A 15,778-nucleotide genomic window follows, 5' to 3' on the forward strand; every position below is an offset into this window, starting at 1 on the left:
AACAGAAGGTGGGGAATGAAAAGGCTTCTTTCTCCTGGAGACTGCTTGGGATCCTGTAAAGTGTGCTTTTTGTGAGGGAAAAATGACACGGATCCCAGGGGTGTTGCAGTGATTCACAGTCATCCCCAGACCCTCACCACCGTCTTCCCTGGAAGGTGCTGAACACTAGCTGCTGCTAAGTGACACAGAATACATGAATGACAGACACCGGAGATACCTCACAGTTGTTATGATTAACTGAAAATTCCATCCGCTAAGCCTGATTTCCGCCAGTGGGAGAGCAGTTGGTCTTTCGAGGGTGTGATGGGACTGATTTGATCACGTGGTTATGTAACCCCTTGCATGGAAACCAGGTTTATCTGGGAAGTCACTAGTTTCTAGGCATTGGATTCATCAGGACCTGAGTCTTCATTCAACCACCCAGGAGTCATCTATGAGGACGTTCTCAGACACACCTGACACACAAGATCACAAGTTTAGCCAGAACATCAAAAGGTTGAAAATCTCTTGTGGAGAGTTGCCAAGATTAGAAAACTGAGCATCTTTCCAAAGACTAATTTATAGATCACATTGAAAACGTGCTGGCTGTGTTTAGGAAATTTTTGTATTTAAAATGTCAAAAATTACTAGTCTGTTTTGAAAGCTGTGAAATAGTTTATAGCAACTAGAATACATTTTTAAATGTGGCGCAAGATAATGTAAACAAATGAGTCTCATTATTTTTTACGACCTAATATTTAAATGTAGAATAAAAATGACTGCATTTCCAGATTACAAAAAAGAATAAATATGATGCTAAAAGAAAGAAAAAGAACGTAAAAAAGAAAGTTAAGCCTCCACTTGCACTCTTGTTCATAATGTCCTTTCTGTAGCCCATTTTGGTCCACCAGTGTATGTGATGGGGAGCATTTGTCTTACAGTCTAAGAGAAAAAGAGGATCCCTCAAAGAAGCGACTGAAAAGGCCAGAGCAAGGTCTGGAGTAGATGGGGGACGCAGACCCTCCCTGGTAACCAGAGAAGAGCAACCCCACCCGCAGAGCAGTGATGCCACTTGTGGACCCTCAGACTGGAGAGGACCGGGCTCAGTGACAGGGCGGCGCGCACAGGGGCCCTGGACACGGACGGGTGGAGGGGAGCCGCTGCGTGCGGAGGTGGGGGGAGGGTCCTGTGGAACAACCCGCCGGCTGAGGGGTGGGGGAGGAGGGTCGGAGGGTCGGGGGGGAGGAGAACTTGTCGGTGACGCGAAGCTCCCACGTGACCGGGAGCTGCAGAGCGACGCAGCCTTCGGTACAGTCGTCACCCCCGTCTGGATACCAGCTCCCGGGCGCCTTGCGCACGGTGGGCTGGCATTAGGCCCCGGGAAAGCAGAGCAGGTAAGGGTCCCGGGGCTCACGCGCCGAGGCCAGGGCGGCAGGTCCGGGGGTGGGGGACAAAGCGGGCTTCGCTCTGATGCTCCTGAGCCCACCTTCTCCTGCCTACGTCCGTGCAGGGGAACCTTGGGGTTTGACAGGGTGGATGGTGGCGGGAGTGTCTCAAGAAGGAAATGCACAGATTGAGGTGCCCCATCCTCCCTGGCTCTCATCACTGCGTGCACACGTCCGCTCAGCTTCCTGCTCGTTTTAGGGAAGGGTCACGCCGCCGTGGCGTTTGCAGAGAAAATGGTGGACCCTGGTGACTGGACGGCGGGGTTGGTGGGGGTGGTGTCTGGGGATGCCGGGAGGGACGTTTGATGTCCGGGTTCCTGGATCCAGAAAGGCGGGTATTGGGACCTGTTTCCTGGATGCTGGTCCAAGCGCCCAGTGCCTTTAATCTCTCCTGTCTAACGGACAGTAGTTCGGCGTGGCACTGTTTGTGGCGAGGCGAGAAAGGAGAGGAGAAAACTGCACAGAACCCGTGGAGGTCAGTGTGAGCACGGGCTCTGGCTGTGAACCGTTGAAGTTCTGTAGTAATTGTCTATGAGGGGAACTCGGGCGCCACTGTCTGGTTGGGATATGGGGTGGAGCTAGCTAGCCAGGGGACTTTCCCTAACTACCTTTACTTACCACACTTAGGATTTTTAACTTGAGTTATATGTTGAAGACCAGAAAAGACAGCAAACTTTTCTATGACTATTATTTGCACTTCAGATAATATTGAGAAAATACAGATTGTTGTATCAAAGAATATTACTATTTTTTTTTGCTGAGATAGCCTTTCCAGAGGAGGATAGTGATTTTGCAGAGGCAAAAGCCTCCCCTCACACCTTGTCTCTTCTGCTGTAGACTCCTAGAGATGGGCTTAAGGGGAAGTAGATGGCAGTAGGCTAGGATTCTAGAGTCTGGAATCTGGAGGGCTCCATTTCTATTGGTTTTCTAGTGTTCCAGGTTCTCCTGCCTGAGCAGCTTAGCTTGGTGAAGGAAATGATGGACTTTTGGGAGAAGCCCTAGAATCCTACAGGTGGTTTTAAAATAATTTCTCTCTGTCTCTCCCCTTTTATTTTTTCTGCCTCCGCTTTCCACTGTGCCCATTGCAGTGCTGGGGAAGCCCCAGGTTCTGCCTGCCAGAGAATGGGTCTGTAAATCCAGCAAGGCAGGTACTGGGACCTATGTCTTAGATGCGCGGATGTCACAAGCACTCCACATTCACCTTCCCTCTGTTTGTTCCTAGGCCTACAGTGGGGCTGTTTACCGCAGGAGGCAAGAGAAAGGGGGAGACTGGCCTGGAGCCATGGATGTTGGTGTGAAGGTGGGCAATGCATGGGGATAACAAAAGAAGGTGGCTGAGACTTGAGAGGGTCTCAGTGGGGGATGCCTTGCCTCTCCTAGGCTCTGCCAGATTCCAGTGTTGCCACACCCCCTACTGATTTCAGTGCAGGGGATAGTAAGAATTATTGGAGTGAGGGTGGGCTTGAGTGTAACTGAAGAAGGCTTGAGGGGAGAGATCATGAATTGGGTCACATTAGAAAACTGGCTATGGGCTCTGGCAAGGCAAGTACTGGGGTCCAGGATCAGGGTGCTTGTCTATTCTGTGAAGGACTCAGTCTCTATTACCTCTTGCTTGTTTACTTGTCCATAGATCTGACTTCAGGTCTGCTGCCGCAACTAAGATCAATGGAATCAAAGACACAAGGAGGAAATTGCCCCTGATCAGTATAGACTAGTAAGAAGTTGGAACTGCCTGCATAGACCTCTAGGGTGGGTTGGTGGAGACCACTGTGCATCCATCAGGGCTTGTGTTCAGTCTGGAGGGTCCTCAGCCTCTGCCTTTCCCAACCAAGTTTCCCACCATCCCTGTCACTTACCCCATACCCTCACCTTTATTTGGTATGGGAAGTGGGGTAAACTGAGGGCTGATAGAGAGGTAGTTTGCTAGTAATAAGCCTGTCACATCAAGAATAAAATGTCCACTCCCATCTGTCCCTCCATCTGTCTGTCTCTAGGTCCACAGATCTCATGAGTTTACAGATCAACTTTAGAGTATATCACCAATCAAGAGAAGGGAACTTCCTGGATCATTACAGGTTGGTATGAGGATGGGGACCCGTGGGAGTGGTGACCAGAGTAGGTCCAAGCAAAAATCAAGGTCTGAAGCTTTTCAGTCTCTCCCATTCACAGTCAGCTCTCCCACCATCCTTTCCATTGTTCATTTGGTATAAGGAAATGTGTATGGAAGTTCCTTGAGGGAAATTGTTGGGCCCTGGGGAAGATGGGGAGGGGAGAAAATAAAAGGGATGGAGAGACAGTTGGCTCATCATCCTCTTCTCCCACCAAGCATGTCATTTCTGCACTTTCATTTCCTTCTGTATATCTATCTGTATGATGCACAGAATTAGAAAATAAATTTTAGTCCTTTTCCTTCCTATACTTCTAGGTCCACCTCCAGTGGCAGCTGTAGTAGCCTTTGAGTGGCTGAAGACCAGTGCCTTCCCAGGCCTACACTTAGACCTAGTACCCTCTTTTCCCAGCCCAACTGAGGTCCCCGTACCTTGTTCGTGCCTTCAGCAGGAGTGATTATATGGGTCGTGTTCAGGAAGTGGGCTGGTTGACTGCAGGACTGGCGATCTGGGCTGGTACTTGCTACTACATTTACAGACTAACTAAGGGAAGAGCCCAGAGTGTGAGAAAACTTGCCAGAAATGGGTCCAGAGTCAAGGTGGAGACTATGGCTGGGGTACAGAACCAGACCGTGGCCGTGAGTGAAGTCATTGCTGGGACAGAGATTGAAACTAGACCCAAGGCCAAGACTGGAAGAGAAACTGGAACAGGAGGTAGGCCTGGGGCTGAAGTAAAGGCAGAAGCCACTGCTAGCATTAGACCCACAGCTGACTCTCAGGCCAAGATAATGACGGGAGCAGAGGCAGAGACCCAACTTGAGTCCAAAACAGTGGCTGGAACAGTGGTCATGACAGAGGCAGTGACTCTGACTGAGGCCAAGGCCAAAACCAGGGAAGTGACCATGAAAGAGGCAGTGACTCAAACTGACTCTGAGGCTGGGAGAGTAGCCAAGAAGGAGGCAGTGACCCAGACCAAAGCAGAAGCTCGTGTATTGGCTGCAAAAGAGGCCAAGATGAACAGAATAATGGTGACACAGAGTGAGGCCTTGGCAGTGACCAGGGAAATGGCCAAGATGGGTGCCATAAACAAGATTGGGATTGTGGCTGAGACCAAGGCAAGACCCCTGGAAGAGACTGTAAGTGTGGCCAAGACTCAGTCTGAGGCTGGGCCTGCTACAGTAGTTGATGCTAAGGGAAGTCCTAATACCACATCCAGGGCAGGAGCTGGAGCGGACATGAGGTCCTATCCACCATCTCAGCCTGTGGTCAAGATCCAGTTTGATGACATGCCTGGTGCTGTGGTTGAGGCCAAGGGGAATCGCAAAACTGTGTCTCGGCAAGGGTCTGGGGCAGATGTGAGGGCTTCTGCCAAGCCTCAGACTGTAGACAAGGCACAGGCTGAAGCCATGCCTGGAGCAAGGGTTGGTGCTGGGAGTGATACCAATGCCATGTGTAAGGCAGGGGCAGGAGCAGATATTAGAGCTTCAGCACAACCTCAGACTGTGGCCAAGAAACAGTCTGAGGCAACAAGTGGTGCCAGGGTTGATGACAGGGCAGATACAAATGTTACATCTAGGGCAATGGCTAGAGCTGACATGAGGGCTGCTGCCCAGCCTCAAGCTGTAGCCAGTGTTCAGGTGGAGACTGTGTCTGATGCCAGGGTTAAGGGTAGATGCAATCCCAATGCCATGGCTAAAACAGGGGCCAGGGCAAACTTGAGGGCCAATTCCCAGGCCAAGGCCTTGTCTGATGCCAGTGTTAAGACCAGAGGCAATCCCAATGCCATGTCTAATGTGGGAGCTGGAACAGACACTGAGTCCTATACACAGCCTCAGCCTGTGGCTGATGTCCCAGCTGATACCTTGCCTGATGGCAGGAATAAGGCTAGGGACAATGCTAACACCTTGCCTAAAGAGGGGACTGGGACAGACCCAAAGACACAGTCTCAGGCTCTCACCAAGAGCCAGGCTGAGGCCTCACCTAGTCCTAGAGGTAAGGTTAGGAGAAAAGCCAAAGGTAAGTGCAAGGCAGGGCTTGGGACAGATATGAAAACCTGTGTGCAGCCTTGGGCTGGGGCCAAGACCCATGCTGAGGCTTTGCCTGATTCCAGGGTTGATGGCAGGGGAGATCTTAATGCCATTTCCAGGGCAGGGGCTAAGGCAGAACCGAAGGCTTGTGGTCAGCTTCCAACTGTGGCCAATTCCCAGGTTGAGGCCTTGCCTGGTGCCAAAAATAAGGTTGAGAGCAATACCGATGCTATGTCTGAGTCAGGGGCTGGACAAGATACAGTGGGCTGTGCTCAGCTCCGGGCTGCAGCCAGTTCCCAAGGTGGGGCCTTGCCTGGTACTAAGAACAAGGTCAGGGGCAATCCCAAGTCTGTGTCTAAGGCAGGGGCTGGACCAACCACAACTGCCCAGCCTCAGACAGGTACACCAGGCTCTACTCAGCCCCAGGCAGTGGCAAGTTCCCAGGGCGAGGCCTTGCCTGGTGCTAAGAATAAGGTTAGGGGCAATGCCAGTGCTGTGTGTAAGACAGAGTCTGAGCCCAATACAGTAGGCTCTGCCCGGCCCCAGGTTGTCTCTAATTCCCAAGGTGAAGCCTTGCCTGGTTCCAGGAATAAGGTAGGGGAAAATCCCAATGCTGTGTTTAAGGTGGGGACTGGGCCAGACACAATGGGCTATGCCCAGCCTCAGGTTGTGGCCAGTTCCCAGGCTGAGGCCTTGTCTGGTACCAAGAATAAAGTCAAGAGCAATCGCAAGACTGTGTCTAAGGCAGGGACTGGGTCCGATACAATGGGCCCTGCACAGCCTCAAACAGATACACCAGGCTCTACTCAGCCCCAGGCAGTGGCCAGTTCCCATGGTGAGGCCTTGCCTGGTGCTAAGAATAAGGTCAGGGGCAATCCCAATGCTGTGTCTAAGTCAGGGGCTTGGCCAAATAAAATGGGCTCTATCCAGCCCCAGGCAGTGGCCAGTTCCCAGGGTGAGGCCTTGCCTGGTGCCAAGAATAAGGTCCTGGGCAGTCCCAGTGCTGTGTCTGAGGCAGGGGCTGGGCCGTTTACAACAGGCTCTACCGAGCCCAAGGCTGTGTCTGATTCCCAAGGTGAGGCCTTATCTGGTACTAAGAATAAAGTCAAGGGCAATCCCAAGGCTGTGTCTAAAGCAGGGACTGGGCCAGTTAAAGTGGGCTGTGTCCAGGCTCAGGCTATAGCCAACGTCCAGGGTGAGGCCTTGTCTGGTACTAAGAATAAGGTCAAGGGCAATTGCAAGGCAGTGTCTAAGGCAGGGGCTGGGCCCCATACAATGGGCCCTACCCAGCCTCAAACAGATACAGCAGGCTCTACTCAGCCCCAGGCGGTGGGCAGTTCCCAGGGTGAGGCCTTGCCTGGTGCTAAGAATAAGGTCAGGGGCAATCCCAATGCTGTGTCTAAGGCAGGGACTGGGCTAGATACAACAGTTTCTGTTGAGCCTCAAACAGATACACCAGGCTCTGTCCATCCCCACACTGTGGTCAGTTCCCAGGGTGAGGCTTTGCCTGGTGCCAGGAATGAGATCATGGGCAGTCCCAGTGCTGTGTCTGAGGCAGGGGCTGGGCCATTTACAACAGGCTCCATCCAGCCCAAGGCTGTGTCTGATTCCCAAGGTGACACCTTATCTGGTACTCTTAAGAGTAAGGTCAAGGGTAATCCCAAGGCTGTGTCTAAGGCAGGGGCTGGACCACATGCAACAGGCTCTACTGAGCCTCAAACAGATATAGCAGGCTCTGCTCAGTCCCAGGCTATGGTCACTTCCCAGCATGAGGCCTTGCCTGGTGTCAAGAATAAGGTCAAGGGAAATCCCATTCCTGTGTCTAAGGTGGGGACTGGGTCTGATACAATAGGCTCTGCCCAGCCTCAAACAGATACACCAGGCACTGCCCAGCCCCGAGCAGTGACCAGTTCTCAGGGTGAGGCCTTGCCTGGTGTGAAGAATAAAGTCAGGGGCAATCCTGATGCTGTGTCCAAGAGAGAGGCTGGAGCAGATATAATGGTCTCTGTCCAGCCCCCAGCTGTATCTAATGCCCAAGGTGAAGCCCTGCTTGGTGCCAGGAATAAGGTCAGGGGCAATCCCAATGATGTGTCTAGGGCAGGAGCTGGTCCAGATACAATAGGTTCTTCCCAGTCTCAAACAGATACAACAAGCACTGCTCAGCCCCAGACTTTGCCCACTTCTCAGGGTGAGGCCTCTCCTGATACCAAGAATAAGATAAAAGACAATCCCAATGCTGTGTCTATGACAGAGGCTGCAGCAGGTACAGTTGGCTCTGCCCGGCCCCCAGCTGTGTCTAATTCCCAAGGTGTAGTCTTTCCTGGTGCTAGGAATAAGGTCAGGCACAGTTCCAGTGGTGTGCCTAAGGCAGGAGCTGGGCCAAATACAACAGGTTCTTCCTTGTCCTTGGCTCCACCCAGTTCCCAGGGTGAGGCCTTGCTTGGTGCCAGGAGTAAGGTCAGGAGCAATCCCATTTCTGAGTCTAAGGTAGAGACTGGGGCAGAGATGATGGGCTCTGGCCAACCTCAGTCCATGTCCCAGTCCCAGAGTAAGGCCTTGCCTAGGGCAAAGGATAAAGTCATACCTAAATCTGAGGCAGAAGCCACAGGAGAAGACGTGGTCTATGTAAAGCCCAAAGCTAGGGTAATGCGCACTTCTGAGAGTGAGGGTGAGACAGGCAGTCAAGCATGCAGAAAGATGCAGTCTAAGGTCCATGACTGTTACTGGAGTGGGGTTGGTGTCGAGGATTGGATTGCTTCTGAGCGATGGATCAAATTTAGGTTCCAGGCCAGGGATGGATACTGGGAGAATAGCATGTCTTGGGCTGATGATGAGAGTGAAGTGCGTATTGAGTCCTGGAGTGGGGTAAGTGATAAGTCTGGTAGTAGGTCCTGGGCTGGGGCTAGAGCTGAAGATGAAGTTAGTATTGGATCCTGGGCTGGAGCTGGGGACCAGGCCAGTGGGGGGCTCTGGCCTGAGAGTCAGGCCAGTGGGGGTTCCTGGGCAGAGGCTGGGGACAGGGCCATGGGAGGGTCCTGCACTGTGGCTCAGAACCAGGCCAGTGGGGAGTCTTGGGTTGGCACTGGAAACCAGATTGCTGGTGTGTCCTGGGCTGGGGAAGAGGCCATTGGAGGGTCCTGGACAACAGCTGAGAACCAGGCCGATGGAGAGTCTTGGGTTGGGGCTGAGGAACAAGCCAGTGGAAGGTCCCAGGGTAGGGCTGGAATTCAGGCTAATGGAAGGTCCTGGGCTGAGGCTAGGGCTGGGAATGTGGCTAGTATTGGGTACTGGGCTGGAGCTGTGGACCAGGCTAGTGGAGGGACCTGGATTGGGACTGGTGATCTGTCTGGTGGTGGATCCAAACCTAGATTTGAGGATCAGTCTAGTGAAAATGTGTCCTTGGCTCAGGCTGGGGGCCAGTCCAGTGGAGGATCTAGGCTGGGGTCTGAGGACCAGTCCAGTGAGAGGTCCTGGGTAGACACTGCAGACCAGGCTAGTGGACGGTCCAGGCTGGGGCCTGCAGATGAATCCAGTGGTGAGCCCTGGGCTAGGGCTGGGGAGCAGGAGGATGGAGAGTCTAGGCCAAGGCTTGTGGACCAGTCCAGTGCTGGGTCCTGGGTTGGTACTGGGAATCATGCCAGTGGTGGATTCTTGGCTGGGGCTGTTGACCAGGCTAGTGGGGGCTCCTGGGCTAGGACTGGTGATAAGTCAGGTGGTGGGTCCAAGCCTGGATCGGAGAATCAGGTCAGTCAAGAAGGGTCTTTGGCTGGGGCTGGTGGCCAGGCTGGTGGAGGGTCCCGGTTGGGGCCTGCAAGTCAATCCAGTGGAAGGTCCTGGGCTGACTCTAGGGACCAAACCAGTGGAGGGTTCTTGGTTGTGGCTGTGGACCAGGCCAATGGAGGGTCCTGGGCTGGACCTGGGGATCAGGCTGGTGGTGGGGCAAAGCCTAGATTTGAGGATCAGACCAGTGGAAGAGGATCTTGGGTTGACAGTGGGGACCAGTCTGCTGGAGATTCCTGGGCTGGCACAGGGGACCAGGCCAGTGGAGGATCCTATGCTTGCAGTGGGAGTCAGGCCAATGCAAGAGGGTCCTGGGCTGAGGCTAGTGGCCAGGCTGTTGAAGGGTCTAAGCTAGGGCCCATGAGTCAGTTTAGTGATGGGTCGTGGGGTGACACTGGGAGTCTGGGCAGTGGTGGTTCCTGGGCTAGGACTAGGGTGCAGGCTGGTAGCTGTCCTAAGCCTGGATTTGAGGATCAGGACAATAGGGGAAGATTCTGGTCTGGTGCTAAGGACCAACAAGCCATTGCAGGGTCTAGTCCACAGCCCACAGACCAGTCCAGTCGTGGGTCTTGGGATGGCATTGGAAGTCAGGCCAGTGAAAGGTCCTGGGCTGGGGCTGGGGATCAGATTGGTAGTTGCTGCAAAGCTAGATTTGAGGATCAGGGTAGTGGAGTCATCTCCCAGGCTGGCACTGAGGATCAGGCTAGTGGAAAATCCTGGGCTGGGTCCAGGCCAGGGCCTGAGGACCAGGCAAGTGGAGGGTCCTGGGCTAGGGCTGCGGACCAGGGCAGGGGAAGGTCCCAGGTCAATGCTGAGACAGAGGCCAGCCAAGGACCCTGGTTTGGGGCTGGGTGTGAGGCTAGTAGAAGATCCTGGTTCTGGAGAAAAGAGGCTGGTACTGTGTCCAGGCCTAGGGGGAAAAGTGAAGCCAGTATTGAATCCAGATCAGAGGCTAGGGAAGAGGCCATCACTAGTTCCAGATTTGGGGCTCAGGACAAGGCCAATATTGGGTCCTGGATCAGATCTGAGGAGGTGGCTGATATGGACTCCTGTGTGGGTGCCGAGGCTGGGCCTGGGGCTGAGGTCAGGGAGTCTTGGCTATGGGATGGAGATGCAGCCACTACAGGGTGTAGGCTTGGGGCTGGGGAAGAGACTGGCATGGGGTCCTGGACTTTTGCTGAGGATGTAGGTGAGGATAAGCTAAGCAGAGCATCCAGCCCTGATATTGAGGAGATCAGTTTAAGGTCCTTGTTTTGGGCTGAGAGTGAGAGTAGTAATGAGCTCAGATCCAGGAGTGAGAAAGATGTCAATTTTGAGTATGGGGCTGGAGATAAGGCCAGCACTAAGGATAAGCTTGAGGCTACTGGTGGTACTGATGTAAGGTCTTGGTTCTGGGATGGTAATGAAAACAGAAATGAGGACAAATCTGCACCCAGGACTAAGACCAAAAAGTCAGCTGAATCAAGAGGCACATATCCATCCATGGTTCCTGGGGCAGGAATGGGGTCATGGGCAGGAGCCATGTTCTGGACGGAGATGAAATTTCCATACCAAAATGAGTCTTGCTTTCTGCCTGGGGATGAGCTCAAAAAGCAGATGAGGTCTGAGGAGAAAACTCAGCCCTGGACCTGCCGCTGTAAACGTGAAGCCAATATGGATCCACGAGAGCTTGAAAAACTCATTTGCATGATTGAGATGACTGAGGATCCTTCTATTCATGAAATAGCCAATAATGCTCTATATAACAGTCCTGATTATCCATTTTCACACGAAGTCATTCGGAATGCAGGTAGAATCTCAATTATTGAAAGCTTGCTCAACAATCCCTACCCCAGTGTTAGGCAGAAGGCTCTAAATGCACTGAATAATATCTCAGTGGCTGCGGAAAATCATAGGAAGGTTAAAACATACTTAAACCAAGTATGTGAAGACACCATCACCTATCCCTTGAATTCAACTGTGCAGCTGGCTGGACTAAGATTGATAAAGCATCTGACTATTATCAGTGAATATCAGCATATGGTTACAAATTATATTTCAGAATTTCTTCGTTTGTTAACCGTGGGAAGTGGAGAAACAAAAGATCAGATTTTGGGAATGCTTTTGAATTTCTCTAAAAATCCATCTATGACAAAAGACTTGCTAATTGCCAGTGCACCAACATCACTGATTAATATCTTTAGCAAGAAAGAGACAAAAGAGAATATTCTTAGTGCGCTCTCACTATTTGAAAATATAAATTACCATTTTAAAAGAAGAGCAAAAGTATTTACCCAGGACAAGTTCAGTAAAAATTCCCTTTATTTTGTATTCCAACGACCTAAAGCATGTGCCAAAAAACTTCGAGTCTTAGCAGCAGAATACAATGACCCAGAGGTGAAAGAACGAGTTGAGCTATTATTAAGTAAACTCTGATCAGTTGTATATTTCCAAATAAATATGAGTAATATTTTGGCTTTGCAGGCTGGATGTAATGCACAGTGTAAATTACATTATAACTTCGAAACTGATGTTACTTATGATGTCTATAGCTGCATCATTTTATGAACACCAAATGAATTCAAAGTTGTACTGAAAATACATGTGTTGATTATTACCTTGTCTGGATTTAGTATGCTTCATGAGCAGAAACTGAACTGATTCTTCATAAATAAGGTAATCTTCGGTCCTTTGTGTGGACTTATGTTTATACATTTGAGACTTTATTTTTATGTCATCAATAAAGTTGTGTGTTTTAAGCAGAAAAAAGAGACATGTGTTTGTTCTTCAGTTTATGATCTAATGGAGAGCCAAGACCTATGGAAACAAAAAGATATTAACAAAACCAGGAGCCTCTGATCACGGCCAGCTGCTTCCTGTTAGTGCTTAGAGGCAGCAGAAACTTCCCCAGGCAGCAGTGTTCAGGGAGTTTTACAGAGGTGGGGACACTTAAGTAAGCTGGGCTGGAAGGATAGCATACAATGGCGAGAAGGGCAGAGGGTATCGGAGGAGGGAGGAGTGGTGGGGAGACATGCGAGGAGGTTGGAATCCTGCTCCAGCAAGGAAGAGACTGGTGCCTGCCTTTGTGTGCACGGTGTGGGGCAGCGGAGTGATGGGAAATACAGTCTGGCTGTTGGGCTGAGCCCCATTCGTGGAAGATCCCCAGTTGCCAATCTGAGGTATCTGCATATTACTCCATTCACTTGTGAGAGATACCAAAGACTTGTGATCAGAGGAATGATGAGATGAGAGGAGAATGAGGCTGATTTGTGTGCAGGGTGGGTTGGAGTTGGGGTGCGGGCAGGAGTGGCCACTGGAGATTGGAACACCAGTTGCCACCCAGTCCAGGTACCAGATGACACAGGCATGGTGTGTATTTCACTGCTGGCCATGGCAGTGGTAAGGGGAGGAAGGGAGAGGGAGACCCTTTGAACAATGAAGTGCTGGAACCTATTCTGGGTGCATGCAGAGAAGGACACTTATTTGGGGGTCCTGGGACATTTGATAGGAAAATGTCCTTCTTGGCCAACTCTGGTGTCAGTGTAAGTGAATACGTTAATTACTATTTTGAAATAATAAGAAAATATAATTGAAGAGAGGAGAATTTTTAGTGCTTCTATCACATTTCTTTTATAAGGTTGGTTGGGGCAGGGTCTTTATGGAACCGTCGAGAGTGTTGTTGGCATTCGTACTGGAGAAGATCCACCTGTCTTCCACCCCAGGGTGTAGGGAGGGTGTGGTGGGAGGGGCACTCTCTAACTGTGCTGGTGGGAACAGACAGCAGTACAAGGTCCGTTTGGACATGTGTTTCAGAAGCCTTCAAGGTGTGCATGCTCTTTGACCAAGTAATTCCACTTGTAGAAGTGTATCCTTAAGAAATAATCGAATAATTGGCTTGTACGAAGCTGTGCCTCTTCTCACCATTTTGAAGAGTGAAAAATTGTGAAATGACCTGAGTTTCTCAAAATAGTCACTCAGCATAGCAAATTAGCATATGTCTACATATTGAAACATTATGCATCTCTTGAAACTTAATGGGCATCTACGCTTATTTACTTGGAAAAATTCAGCATATACGCTTAAGTGAGGAAAATAGTCCTCAGAAATATATGCTGTATAGTCTTTAGTTCGAAGTATGTATTTAAAGTATCTACACAAACTTTTGCGTATACTCTGAGAATGTTAATAGGTCCTTATGGGGGTTAGATTAATCGGTGATTTTATCTGTTTTTTATTCATCTGTATTTTCTTAGTGTTATATATATATATAAACCAAGATTTTGGAGGGCATAACTTATCAGGAGGAAATGGATGGATTCAGGCTAAGCAGGCCTATCACTAGTATTTCAGAGGACTAGAGCAAAAGTATTAACGGAGGCTCACATTTTTATGTGTAAATATTTGGAAGGTATAAATTAAAATGTTAAATAAATATTATTTAAATAAAGCTGTAAATGTAAGTGTAAATGTATCTTGCCAATGGGTTTCAGCTCTGGGCAAGATCACTATGGAGTCAATGTGACCAAAGAAATTGACAGCAAAACGTTCTTTGGGGTGAAAGGGTTTATTACCCAGCTTGTTCTCCCAGGGGTAGGTGGAGCACTAGCATCTCTGCCTCCACCCAGAGCACTGGGCCGAGCTCTCTATATAGCGCAATAATAGCTTATTGCCTAAAGGTGTGGAAGTGGTAGCCTAGCAACAGGCCAGTTACATCATCAGGTGGTTGAAGTTCAGTGAGGAACCTGACCATAGGAACTGCAACTTCCCCACAAAATATTTGGCAGTTTAAATCTTATTAATGTGTTATAAGTAAAATTGTTCTCCTTTCTAGCATTCTATGGCCACCAACTTTCTGGTGGAAAAAATCATGTAACATTTGTGGTGGATTCTGCAATCTACTGTTGTAATCCTCATTCAGGAATAAAGAGCTTATTATTTCAGTTGCTAGGAGTGCTGCTAGCAGACAGCCCTCAGCTGTCAGCCCTCTTCAGGAATTGCCTCAGCTGGAGAACCACCTCCCCCAAGGTCATATCCCCTTTCTGGGTGCTTCATAGCCAGTGACTGATCAACATGTCGTTTTTGCCCCAAATGAGACAGTTTAACTTCTTCTCTGTCCAGTCCTGCTGCCTTATTTTCCCTTACACAGGTGTTGATCACAAGAGCATTCCCTAATAAAAGCCCTTTATGCTGAACTCTGCCTCTGAGTCTGCTCTCCAGGAAGCCAACCTACAGCAGTTGATTGAGGAAGTGGTTCAGGAAAGTGGAGGCTGTGATGAAATTTTCGAGATGGATCACCTGCTGCCCAGCTGGCAATGAGGACCGCACCACTGATGGTAGGTGGAGTAGATAGACACCTGGAACAGGTGGCAGAGGAATTGTTATACCTTCACAGGTGGTGAACTGGGATGGCACTGGTGGAAGGGAATGTAGTTAATACTGGTGCCATGTAGAAGACCTTTGAGAAATACGTGGAAAATATTAAATCTAAGGGGGCCAGAAGATCTGGTAGCTATTGTTAAATTTGACCTCTAGAAAAAAATAATGAAAAGGTGAATTAAATTAATCAACAATTAAAAGCTATGTGAGAAAGCCAGAGGGCCTCATTCCTAGCATATAAAGAGGCCCTCATCTTTCCAGGTATTGGGTAGAGAAATCTGAGGACCAGGCCCAGAACTTATTGAAAGCAAGGTTGAAAGACAGTTAAAATCCCAACCAAGACAATTCTGCTATGCCAAGATCAGGGCTCTGGTTAGGAAGAAATGGGACCCTGACACATGGGATGGGAACATCTGGATTGATATCCCCCGAAATCTTGTATCCTCAGCTTTCTCTGAACCACTTGAGCATTTGGGAAGTGTTCCACGTTTTCCTACCAGGGGCTAACAGTTCACCTTACTTGAACATGCAGAACCTGTTCCCCTGCAATATAATGTGTGTCTCCCTCAGAATCTGCCTCTGCTTCCCATCCTGGCCACTGGGCCTATATCCAGGGTTAAGTCACAACACAGCCTCACTGGGGATATGCTGGGCCTAATTAGAAAGGAGAGGGAATCCTGCAAGAAGGAGATGCAGGACCTAGCCAGAATGTCCTCGAAGGTGCTGATAGAGTCAGCATGGGACTGAATTCTGAGGGCCTTGATCAGGAGAAGTGGAACATAAAATTGAGTAAGGGAGAATTAATTGATTTGAAAATTTCTTTCCTAAGATACAGGATTTAGCTTCCTGGGAAAGAGCACAGGAGATCATGTGAACTCACTACTAGAATGGCTCCTCAAACTATGGAAAAAAACAATGGTCCACATAAGTGAGGTAGAAATGCTAGAGTTGCCATAGTAGATAGGGGAGAAGGGATTAAAGGCTCAGGAAAGTGGGAATGATAGAATAAACATATTATGTTTACCCTCTGAAGAACTATATTCTGCCGGAGGACCCTGGGGACACACAATTTGCTAAAGCTGTA

The 15,778-nt window shown here is 49.7% G+C and overlaps 1 protein-coding gene across 8 annotated transcripts; it reads left to right on the forward strand.

The window, feature by feature from the left end:
• Positions 1–1,275: 1,275 nt before the first annotated feature.
• Positions 1,276–12,088, forward strand: ARMCX4 (armadillo repeat containing X-linked 4). Of its 8 annotated transcripts, none has more exons than XM_036932755.2 (6): positions 1,276–1,373; positions 1,794–1,899; positions 2,647–2,724; positions 3,055–3,173; positions 3,419–3,499; positions 3,850–12,088. In XM_036932755.2, the coding sequence occupies exon 6, from the start codon at positions 3,994–3,996 to the stop codon at positions 11,752–11,754; it is 7,761 nt and encodes a 2,586-aa protein (XP_036788650.2). In that variant the 5' UTR covers positions 1,276–1,373; positions 1,794–1,899; positions 2,647–2,724; positions 3,055–3,173; positions 3,419–3,499; positions 3,850–3,993; the 3' UTR covers positions 11,755–12,088. The 8 variants fall into 8 exon arrangements, with proteins under 8 accessions (XP_036788650.2, XP_036788649.2, XP_036788654.2 ...); XM_036932754.2 differs by having other exon boundaries at positions 3,055–3,138; XM_036932759.2 differs by having other exon boundaries at positions 2,647–2,712.
• The last annotated feature ends 3,690 nt before the right edge of the window (positions 12,089–15,778 follow it).

The sequence above is a fragment of the Manis pentadactyla genome, chromosome X (genome assembly GCF_030020395.1).
Source record: "Manis pentadactyla isolate mManPen7 chromosome X, mManPen7.hap1, whole genome shotgun sequence".
Taxonomy (NCBI): domain Eukaryota; kingdom Metazoa; phylum Chordata; class Mammalia; order Pholidota; family Manidae; genus Manis; species Manis pentadactyla.